A 12157-nucleotide genomic window follows, 5' to 3' on the forward strand; every position below is an offset into this window, starting at 1 on the left:
ACCAGCCACTCCTCGGAAGGAAAATGGGGCAATCTACTTCTGTAGAGATACCGCCTCAGAAACCCAAGGAGGGGCCTCTATGAGTTGGATCTGACTCGACGGCAGTGAGGTTTTTTTTTTTTTTTGGTGTACAGCTTTTAACTGTCATAATCCAATGCCTGAAAGTTTACCGAGATTTCTAGGCAGCTGGAAAGAAGAATCTTGAGCCCTCTCTGATGTTTTTGGCAGCAGTGTTTCAGCTGCCCAGAACACTGGAGGAGGAGTCAGGAACCTAGGTTCAAGTCTCATATTCTCCATTTATTAACAGTGTGACCTCAAACAAGTTAATTTTCTGGGCCTTGTTTCTTTATCTGCAACATAAGAATTAGATGAAATAACTTCAGAAGTTTCTTCTAATTGAAACTGCTCAGTTCCGAACGCTGGGATATCAGCCACGGGGGAGACAATAAGATACAGACTGAGAAGGGATAAAACGAAAGTCTGCATTTTGGTCCCTTTCCCTATCAGATGTGGGAAAGCAGAGGGGTTTTTTCAGGACACTGACTAATCAGAAACCCCTTACTTAACTTTGCCTCAAATGATTTTCACTCTGATATTAAAACTACTTTATCAGCATACTTTTGGCTAATGCATGCCTAATCTTTCTCTGGGAGCTCTGGTGGCGTAGTGCCTAAGGCATTTGACTGTTAACCCAGAAGGCTGGCAGTTCAAACCCACCAGCCACTCCTCGGAAGGAAGGTTGGGCAATCTACTTCCGTAGTGATACCACCTCGGAAACCCAAGGAGGGGTCACTATGAGTTGAATTCGACTCGACAGTAGTGGGTTTGATGTTTTTTTGGTTTTTTTTAATCTTTCTCTATTTCCAGTCGTTTTATCTGTGTGTGTATGATTACATACATATACATGTGTATATATAGTGTTCTTTTTTCTCATGTCAATAGGTGAATTTATCCACTTATATTTATTTTGATTTTTAGATGTGTGTAGCATCCTGCCTTCAATTTTTCATTTATTGTATTTGCTACTTCCTTTTTATGACTCCTGCCTTCTTTTGATTAACTTTATCTGTTTTTTTTTTTCCCCTCTAAGCTTCTCATATATTGTAATATTTTATGTATTTATTTCTAAAATCTCATAGCCTTTATAAATTTTCTCTTTTTTCAGTCCAGGGTGAAAGATGCTGATCTGCATATGACAGAATTCAGAATAATTATTTCTAATACTCTCTTTTGACATACACACATACACACACACACGTTCTGCATTTTTATCTTCATGTCATAATCTTTCATAATAGGTTTTATTAGCTGCAACTTAAACTGTGTCTTTCTCTTTAACACATTCTTTTCTTTTGCTGATAATTGTATCAGAAAGAGTTAAGAGATGTTTGATTTTGTTTCCTCACATCTGAAAATGTATTTATTTTGCTCTTATACTTTAATGATGCTGTGGCAGAGTACAGAAATCTAGGTCCAAAATCATTTCTTCTCATGACTTTGAAAGTTTTGCTCCATTATCTTTGCAGACCCATTTTTTATGAAAAGGAGAGGTTATTTGGGAGACTCTCCAGGCTGAGTTTTCTAGATCAAAACAGAATCTTCAGACTTGTCCATTTGACTCTTCAGCCCATCTATTGCATTCTTTTAATCATTGCTATCATGTTTTAATTTAATTTCCAGAAATTACTTTTCTTTTTCATAGGAGTTTGTTATATTTTATGGATGTGATAGACTTTTTAATCTATGTGATAATGTTTCTTATAGTTACTCTAGTATCGATCCATATTCTGTACAGATCTTTTTTTCTTCAGAGTTACTTTCTTTCTTTGTTAAATTTGCTGTCTCTCTTTCATACTATTTATATTTGGTGGAATTTTATTCTCTGTCAGCCAGAAAGACCTAGAATAAAAATATCGGTAGCTCAAGTGTTTCTTTACCTAAACTGAGAAGCCCATTTTCCCTGACAGTGAATGTAGGTTCTGATTATAGAAACCCAGTTTCTCAGTTGTTGTGAGGGAGTGGGGCTTAGTAGTGGGGAAATCCTTCAGGGCAGCCCTAGCACCCACTCTGGAGATTCCCTGGGCAGAACTCCCACTTCAGAGTTATGTACTCACCACTTTAATCCCCGGGATAGATGCCAGAGTCAGCTGCACTCAGAGCAGAGGCCTAGTGGCAGCTGTTCAGTCATCCTTTAATTATCCCACAATTGCCCATGGCCTGTTCCTTTACCCAGCTCAAATGACCACTGAGCTGGGAGTTCTGGTGTTCTGGGAAGACTCCCTATTTTGGAAAATCTTATCATTTTCCTATTGAAAGTTTCTTAATTTAGTTGAAATGTGAAACCATCCATTTGTTTCCATCTTTCAGAAATTCTGCATTTTCTAATCTGCTGCCATGGTACACCTTTTCCCTTACCTTCTGCTATAGATTTATTTTTTCCCTTATTTATTCTGTTATTTCAGTGACATTTTTGGAAATAGGAGAAAATATAAGTGATACAATAAACCAGAAAATCTCCTTAGGTTTATTTACGTATGAGAAAACTAAGATCCAGAGAATGAAAAGGAAAAGTATACAGACAAAAACATACCCAAAGTTATCCAGTTAGTATGTGCAGAACCACGATTTAAATCTCATCTCCCTGGTTTCAGACATGCAGTTTTTGTGCACATACAGGCCATGCAGTGTGATCAGATGACTTAGATATATTTTTTAGAAATGTACTGCAGGAATACATCTAGATAAATACTGATTTTTTGGCATAGATAAGGGGGTGAGGGTATTGATCAAAATATGTCCAACATGCCTCTATAGCAATACCTTCAAAACTTCTGCTATGTCTTTTCAAATCCCTATCCTTTGAGGGTATATTTGACTTTTGAAAATTTCCACAGTTGTTTGGAGACAACTTTCTTCATCCAAAAAGAATAATACTGGGTTTTTTTTGGTTTGTTTTTCAAAACCAAAATTAATAAACATACAAGATCAAAAGAACAGCATTTGCCCAGGGAATAAAACACAGAAGGCAGGAATGGATAGGAAAAAAGGACAAATGGAAATGGTAACTACAGAGAAGAAGTGGGAAGAGTGCTGTTCCGTTGTAAGGACTACATTCAGTGTCATGAACAAAGTGTGTATGAACAGCTAACTGGGAAACAAAGTTAAAAACAAATAAGTAAAAGTATTTCAAAACAAAAAATAAGATTAGTTATAACTATGATTAGATTTATTTTCTTAAAGGACTTATAAACCTAGCTACAAGAGTTCTAGAAGAATTTCAGAAATACTTGAGCATTGACAACTTCATGGGAGTAAGTTAATGACCTCCTGAGTTAGTTGTTTTCATTTCATCTGTACATGTGAATATGTATATGTTCATATCTGTGAACATATACATTCTGGTGTGATTATTTTTTAAATATTATTAATTTGTACTCCATTAAAGATATTATGTAACTATAAAAATAATAAGCTTCACATACATTTTCAGTACTCAAAAAGATATATTTAATTTCCCTGTCTTTGTTTATATTCAGTGTGTGATTTTTTTTAGAGTAGTATGTTCACGTGCTTCAACATTCAAAAACAAAAAAGAAAAGATAGATAATGAAGTTTTCTTCCCACTTCTGTGCCTAGACACCCACTTCCCTTCCCTAGAAGCAATGTTATTTCTTCTTTACCTTCAAAAAATACACACAGATGTTTTGCTTTTTTTTACTTAGTGTTTGTTTGCTGTCATTCCATATCAGTACATAAAAGGCATACTAAACCAACTGTTAGAGGAGTACTAGATGCTAAAGCCACCCACCTGGTGAAGACAATGCTGTCTAGTTTGTGTGCAGAAATTTTTTAAATTAATTAATAGTATGATGCTTTTATTGGCTTTAGTGGGACTTTAAAGTATAGGGTTTCCTTTTAACCAGATTTTATAGAGACAATGTATGATGGTGAGCCCTTGGCAAAAAGGATAAAAAATATCAATAGCTTGTTTTCAGCCCCCACTTCAGCTGCCTTTCTGACAGAGACTAATAGATGCATTAATGTCAAATGCTTTGTGCCTATCTTTTGTTACTTGTATGCACACATACATACATATATATACATACAAACATAATTGCATGTTTGTGATGGGGACGCACACATGACCAAAAATAGTAGGCTTATTCCCTAAACAAAAAGAAATAATTTGTGTATTTCCTAAAAGTTTCCAGAAAATCCTGGAAAATTTTTATAGAAGACAGTTTCCAAAGGAAATCCTACAAGATTGAAATGACTTTAGAATAAAAACTACCTTCATTTAAGCATGCAAACAACACTTTTAATTGAATCATAGTTTGATTTGTTTTGCTTAAATCCACTTATTCTTCATTCATTAAAATGAGGAATTCTACCTAAATAAGATTCTCTTAAAACTCCAAAGCTTTTTAAATGCTTTTCCTTTTAATGGCCTATTAACATATGTTCATTTAGAAATGACAAATAAGGGTAAAAAGAAAAGTAATTTTTAATCGTAGTATCCAAAATCAACCAAAGCTATATAGTCTCTCAGAACTTTTTTCTATTAATATATATGAAATTGTTTTATAAATATTAGCTCTTTTTGAACATAGTATCTTGGAACAAGCTTTTAAAAAGTTTAATAGTGTATTGTAAATATCTACAGCATATCTCATTCATCATTCCCTACTTTTCTGGTGTTTAGGTAATTTCCAATTTTTTTCTGGTATAAATAGTACAGAGATAATCATAAAACTTTAAAACAATTCCCACAGAAAAACTTTCTAAAATGCATATACTGTTTTCTTAAAATAGAAAACATAATTCAGTCTCTTTTTTTATTTGTCAGCTTTGTAAGGATTGGTTTTTATACTGTTATTATACAGTTATGCTCTCATATTAATGACTGTAGAGCTTTGTCCATTTACAAAATGGCCCCAGACTGCAATGTTCTTTTAGTTTCTGTTCCTGCCTTTTATAGAACTTATTTTATCTTTTGTTTGCAACTCTCATTTTGTAGTGATGGCACTGTCCCTACTTACAGCATTTTCTAATGTACTGTAGACTGAAAAAGCAGTTAACAAAAATTTTTATAATTGTCTTTAAAACAAATAATTTCTGACAAGGTCTTGAGCAATTCTGCTGTAATGATACCAACTTTTGTGCAAACTTTTTACAATAGATTTTCTCCAATTCAGAGACTTTTTGTCACCTTTTTGCTTATTTTTTATTATGTGGCCGCATTCTTAATTATTTCAGTTTTTAAATAAGTGACTTTTGTATCACTGAGGTAATATTTTATAGGGGAAATCTCATTTTACTATGCAATTTGTTTCTTCTGAAAAGTTTTATCCTCTTATCTGCATTGTGATACTGACTTCTTGACATTTCTTCTTCAATTAGGATTGCCTGAGCTGGAGTTGGAAGCAATTGATAACCAGTTTGGGCAATCAGGAACAGGTGATCAGAGTCCATGGGGAAATAATACAGTCACAGCTGTAAATCAGAATAAATCAGAAGAGTAAGTAATGATTTGTATTTTGTAAGGTATCAGATATCAACTTATGAAACAAAGAACTACTTTGCCCAACCTGTATTCCAGTGTACATTAGTGCTTTGTGAGATGTTAACAGATGTAAATGTGTATTGAAAAAGAAAGATGGAAGGAGATTGAACACTGGACTCAAGAAGGTTTATTAACTACATTACCACAAGACTAGTATACATTGTAGTTGCCAAGAAATTGATACAGTATGAAGCTATTGTTTTATATGTCATATCTTAACTTTGCTTTGATTGCCATATTATTGGGATCTGTGGTTGAATTGGCCTTAGTACAAAAATTTTTATTGCTCTTTAGCTTTTAGTCATAGAATTATTTTGTCCAGTTTCTCTGTTTGTTTGGAAAAAGGGTATAAGGAGGAAAGATACCTTATGCTTCCACTCATCATCCCATCTTGATTTGAATTTATTTTTTTAATCCACACAGACAACTATTCCGTAACACAGAGTACACTTAATACAAGTCAGCAAAAGATTGAGTGCAATCTAGAGCCTTAACTATGAACTATGTTTCCATTTCCCTTCCCAAAAGAACAATCTTTATAATTATATTTGTTTTCCTACCTTAGTCGTATTGTCTATATAAATCTAAGTTTTATGTTTCAATTGGTATTGGTTTTGATTAGACTACATATATGCCTACATGGAATCAGTGAGCAGTTAGTTCTGTTGCTTAACACCCAGCATGTTTCATTTTTATAATTTGATTGCTTTGGCAAATAATAATCATGTCATGTTACCAATATGATTTGATAGTCTTTGAAAGTTAAGTAATACACTGTTTTGATTATGGTTCAGTTATCAATAATTAACAGCATCCATAGAATAAATATGTAGATTATTCTGGGTTTTGGGCTGATTTTTGTATTTTGCTTTTGATAACAATTCCTTTCCTTTTCTTCACTATGTTTGGTTAATTTTTCATGCTGTTTCTGTAAGCTAACATGGAGAATATGAAAACAAAGTTCAGTGATTGACAAAATAATGAAAACTGTATTCAAGCTGTATACCAAATTTCATTTAATTTCTATACATTTACTAAATACCATTTCATTGCATTGGAATTGATTGCAAAACATCTCAACAAAGAATTTTCTAGAAATAGGTTTGCATCTATATATATTCATATTCTTAAGATTGAATAATTACTGACTGTTATCAGCTTTAACTTTCTTATCTTTTGAACCTGCAGCCAGTGTATCAGTTCACAATTAGATGAGCTTCTCTGTCCTCCAACAACAGTAGAAGGAAGAAATGATGAGAAAGCTCTTCTTGAACAGCTGGTATCTTTCCTCAGTGGCAAAGATGAAACTGAGCTAGCTGAACTAGACAGAGCTCTGGGGATTGACAAACTTGTGCAGGTATTTACCAGCATTGGCATTATTTAAATAATGCAGCCTTGAGAAGCTATATAATGATTTTTTTTATTGTGATTTGAGTGAAGATTTACAGAGCAGATTTCACTTTCCATACAGCAGTTCACATACACTTTGTCTCATGACATATACAATGATTTTTAAGCAAGATTTTTCAATTGGATTTTTCAATATTGTTCCCACTGTGTTTTAGCTAACTTTTATAATTTACCCCTTGTGAAAGTTATCAAAGTATATTACAGTTATATAATGGTCTTTTAAAACCAAAAAATGTCATAACAATTCATGGGATTGAAAAAACTAGATAGTCTTAGCCTTTTACTATGGAAAAGAATTTTAGTCTCCAGTTAGAAAAGAATCCAGATTTATATCATCAGTTCTTACTTAAGAACTTAATTTATCCTTCATTCATGTTTGTCTTCAGTCTATGTATTTCATGACATTCCAACTTCCAGGTTAGCGTTTTTCAGACTGCGGAGTGATGACAGTCAATTTAGTGAATCACAATCAGCAGTTTTTTAAAATGGGATAAAAAGTGTAGGATAAAAATACCAGAGTGCATAGCCCACAAAAAGGGAAAGTTATGTTTCATGATACTCCTTTATGTTATATGTTATATGTAAATGTGTCACAATTTAAAATGTATTTCTTATATGCGTAATAGTCAAAAAGTTTAAAAGGTGTAACTCTGGCATTCTGTTAAATCTGCTGTGATGTGTGTGTGTGTGTGTATGTGAGAGATAAAAGCATGAATTCTGGATTTAAGATTGAAAAATGCTTGATTGAGCCCTCCTTTAGGAATCTGTTTCTCATGGCAATCTATTAAATGTAAATTGTGCTGATTCGTAGGCTTTGCAGTAAATTCTTTTTAAACCTTTTAGCTTCCCTTGATTGGTTTAAGGCCTTTATTTTAATTGTGTTTTCATGTCTTTATTGAGATCGTAAACATCTCAATTGATTGTTCAATTTCAAAAGCAAGTATCACAAGTGGTTCCTTTAGGTAGAAGGTTTGGGGAAGCATGAATTCAGTATAAATATATTACAATGACATTTTCTAGAAATAAAGTGTTTTCAAGTCTTGTACAGAGAAGCATGTCACTTATTGACAGAGATTTATTTATAAAATGTCTGGCTTATTTTGTAACAGGGTGGTGGATTAGATGTATTATCAGAGAGATTTCCACCACAGCAAGCAACACCACCTTTGATGATGGAAGAAAGACCCAACCTTTATTCCCAGCCTTACTCTTCTCCTTCTCCTACCGCCAGTCTCCCTAGCCCTTTCCAAGGCATGATCAGACAAAAACCTTCCTTGGGGACTGTACCTGTTCAAGTAACACCTCCCCGAGGCGCCTTTTCACCTGGCATGGGCATGCAGCCCAGGCAAACTCTAAACAGACCTCCAGCTGCACCCAACCAACTCCGACTTCAACTACAACAGCGGTTACAGGGACAACAGCAAGTGAGTACTGTTATTTAGCAGTTGATACTTTTGAAAGGTATGTGCTATGATCTCTTGATAGTAAGAAGATGGCCCAATTATAAATAAAGGTGTTAAGTCCATTCTCTGAACCTTTATGAAAGATTCAGAGAACCATCCTTGGTCTGATCCTAGGATAGGATAAGGGACTCCTGCATTCGATTAAAGACTGGTAGTTTATAACAGAGTATGTCATGACCCACAATTAAAAGATAATTTAATTTTTTTGAGATTTAAGAAAAATATTTAGGATGAACATCATCTGATCATTAAATTAGTAAAGAGAAATATAGCTTAATGTACTAAGTAGAGCATAAAGCAATACTGTTTATGGTTGTTGGAATAGCAATTGAGGTTTATTTATATTGTTTGAAGTTGGAAAATTGAAGTCTAATGATATTACTATATTAGGAGAATAAAAGAAAAGGTAGTAGGGAGAGCTGAGAGTTATAAGTGCGGTAATCTTCCCTGGGATGACAAGAAATGAGTAGATGTAGTGGCATAAATACGTAAGATTTTATAATCATCAAAAGGACTGAAAAAGTACAGGATTAAAAACATTGTCTCTGGGAAGTGGGACTGAGGTTATATATTGTTACTTCTTGTTATTCACGCTTCTGTATTATTTTGTTTTTTGTTTTTTAATTGTGTATTGCTTTGGGTAAAAAATTTTATATTTGTTTAAGTTTACTGGAGACTCACTAATTCCAGATGGAGGAGAGAAGGACATAAATTCTATTAGGGTGGCAGTATGCCGTAGGATATAATGGTTATAAGAGCATACTATAAGAGTCAGATGTAGTTACAAGATCTTTCTTAGGCAAGTTGCCTTAATCAAGTGACTCACCCTGGAAAGCCTCTATCTAATTCCTCATCTGTAAAAAGAGGCTAATAAATAATTTCTTCACCTCAAAGGTATTTGTGTGGGTTAAATGAGATAAAGCGTGTAAATCTCTTATCACAATGCATAGCATATAGTGGGGGGGGGAAAAAAAAAACGCACTGCCATGGAGTGGATTCTGACTCATAGTGACCCCCCATTGGGTTTCTGAGGCTGTGAATCTTTACAGAAGTAGATTGCCCTGTTTTCCTTCTACAGAGTGGCTAGTGGGTTTAAAACCGCTGACCTTCTGGTTAGCACCCAAATGCCTTATCCACTATGCCACTATTCTTATAAAAAGGAGCCTTACGGGGTGTATGGGAGCTCTGGTGGCATAGTGCCTAAAGCACTTGACTGCTAACCAGAAGGCTGGTGGTTCAAACCCACAAGCCACTCCTCGGAAGGAAAAGGTTGGGCAATCTGCTTCCATAGTGTAGTGATACCGCCTCAGAAACCCAAGGAAGGGTAGCTATGAGTCAGATCTGACTCGACAGCAGTGAGTTTGTTTTTTTGTTTGGTTTTTTTGGGGGGGGTTTAAAGGGTGTATAGTGGTTTAAGGGCTCCACTACTAACTGAAAGTTTAGCAGTTCGAACCTAGCAACTGCTCTGTGGGAGAGTGATGTAGCAGTCTGCTTCTGTAAAGACTACAGCCTTGGAAACCATATGGTGCAATTTTAATCTGTCACATGGGGTCATTATGAGTCGGAATCGACTTGATAGCAACAGGTTTGGTTATGGGTATTATTATAAAACTATATTCAGTAAATGTAACATATAATATAAAATGTATTTCCGTTTCAATTAAAAGAGGAAGGTGATGGAAGCGAGGATGAAATGGGGAGAGATAAGATTGGAATATGAAAAAAATAATCAAATAACAAAGAAAGGAACAATCTAAAAATGCTGGAATGAAATGAAGGACTCATAAAGAAGTCAGGGAAGAGAGAAAAAGAGACAGGGACTAGTAATATGTTCTGAGGTATTGAATACTTACTACTTTTATTATAGCTTGCCATTCATATTTAGATAGAAGGCACAAGAATAATGTATATCTTTGCTTTTGGAAATTCATAAGAGTACCCCTGTATTTAGGAGCTCTGGTAGTATAGTGCCTAAGGCACTTGACTGCTAACCAGAAGGCTGGCGGTTCAAACCCACCAGCACTCCTTGGAAGGAAGGTTGGGCAATCCTACTTCTGTAGTGATACTGCCTCAGAAACCCAAGGAGGGGTCGCTATGAGTCGGGGCCAACTCGACGGCAAATAACAACAACAACAACAACAACCCCTGTATTTACTTTTTCTAGGAGCTCTGGTAGCATAGTGCCTAAGGCACTTGACTGCTAACCAGAAGGCTGACGGTTCAAACCCACCAGCCACTCCTCGAAAGGAAGATGGGGCAATCTACTTCCGCAGTGATACTGCCTTGGAAACCCAAGGAGGAGTCACTATGAGTCGGGTCTGATTCGATGGCACATAACAACAACAACAACATTTACTTTTTCAAGATGCTCTGGTGGCGCTGTGGTTAAAGCATTAGGCTGCTAACCAAAAGGTCGACAGTTTGAACCCACCAGCCATTTTGCAGGAGAAAGATAAGGCAGTCTCCTTCCATAAAGATTTACAGCCTTGGAAACCTGTGACAGTTCTGCTCTTCCCTACAGGGTCACTATGAGTTGGGATCGATTAGATTTGGTTTGGGTCTTACTTACTTTTTCATAAGACACTTTTAAGAAGACAATACTAGGTACTGTGAGGTACACAAAGAAATAAAAGATACAGTCCCCTTTAAGAACTTTTAGTCTGCTTAGGGGTAGTCAAAATATGTATACCTGAAACATTAAACAGGAGCTCTGGTGGCATAGTGCTAAGTCCATAATGTACAGGAGAATGTAGATATGCTAATATTCTCATTTTACAGGCTAAAAATTACAGGCTAGAATTCAGTCAATCCTGTCTACAGTTGAAGGTTGAGTGAGCAAGGACAGACCGAGGACCTGAGTCAAGTCTGTGAATGGGTGAAATGATTCATATGCAGTTCAGAGAAGAGTTGTTTTTACTTTGATTTGCTCCTAAAGCAGCTGATAAGTGGAGTGTCAGTGCAAAGGATATGTATGAGATAAGGATGCAAGTAAGTGAACGTGGTTCCCCTTTGTTTCCTTTAAGTCTCATAGAGCAATGTCCAGAGTTTGGTGGTCTTGGTAGCCAATGGAGTGAAATATCCACCGAGTTGGTAAAATGCAGAATTTTGAGCTCACTGTGTTTTGTTGTTGTTGTTGTTGTTATGTGCCGTCGAGTCAGCCCCGTCTCATAGCGACCCCTCCTTGGGTTTCCGAGGCAGTATCACTACGGAAGTAGGATTGCCCAACCTTCCTTCCAAGGAGTGGCTGGTGGGTTTGAACCGCCAGCCTTCTGGTTAGCCCAAATATGTAAGTACATAGAAACAATTTATGGTGCCATATAACTATGGCAGCTCCCTCTAACGAGCTGCATCATCCAGGGCTACTCTGTGCTCTGGACTATAAGTTCTTCAGCAATGGGGCACTCCCCTCATACTGGTTCTTAGGCTGCACATGCTGGGAGTTTCCCATGTGTAGCTTTCTGTGAGCAGAGCTGGCCCAGTCTTCTCAACCTGGGTCTCCACTAACATGCTTTCAGCAACAAGTAAAGAAAAGTGATCAACACAAAAGGAGTAAAACAATAAAGAAAAATATTTTGTCTCAGATATTCAGCTGATCCACATTAGAGGAAGGTCCAAGTATAATTACTTCACAGGCTCAGGAATGTGCCAAGTTCTTTCTATCTTTTTTTCTGTACAATCCTTGGCATATCAGAAAAATGACTACCATGATTAAAAATAACCT

The 12157-nt window shown here is 35.8% G+C and overlaps 1 protein-coding gene across 1 annotated transcript in view; it reads left to right on the plus strand.

Annotated features, from left to right (window-relative positions):
* The window catches only part of NCOA1 (nuclear receptor coactivator 1), a 121774-nt gene that overhangs the window by 64115 nt on the left and 45502 nt on the right, over positions 1 to 12157 (plus strand). The window contains exons 11-13 of the mRNA XM_007939273.2: positions 5401 to 5518; positions 6752 to 6920; positions 8083 to 8397. Of these exons, the coding sequence (XP_007937464.1) occupies positions 5401 to 5518; positions 6752 to 6920; positions 8083 to 8397 (602 nt within the window). The remainder of the gene's footprint in view (positions 1 to 5400; positions 5519 to 6751; positions 6921 to 8082; positions 8398 to 12157) is intronic.

The sequence above is a fragment of the Orycteropus afer genome, unplaced genomic scaffold, assembly GCF_000298275.1.
Source record: "Orycteropus afer afer isolate SDZICR_OR568_19922 unplaced genomic scaffold, OryAfe1.0 scaffold00058, whole genome shotgun sequence".
Taxonomy (NCBI): domain Eukaryota; kingdom Metazoa; phylum Chordata; class Mammalia; order Tubulidentata; family Orycteropodidae; genus Orycteropus; species Orycteropus afer.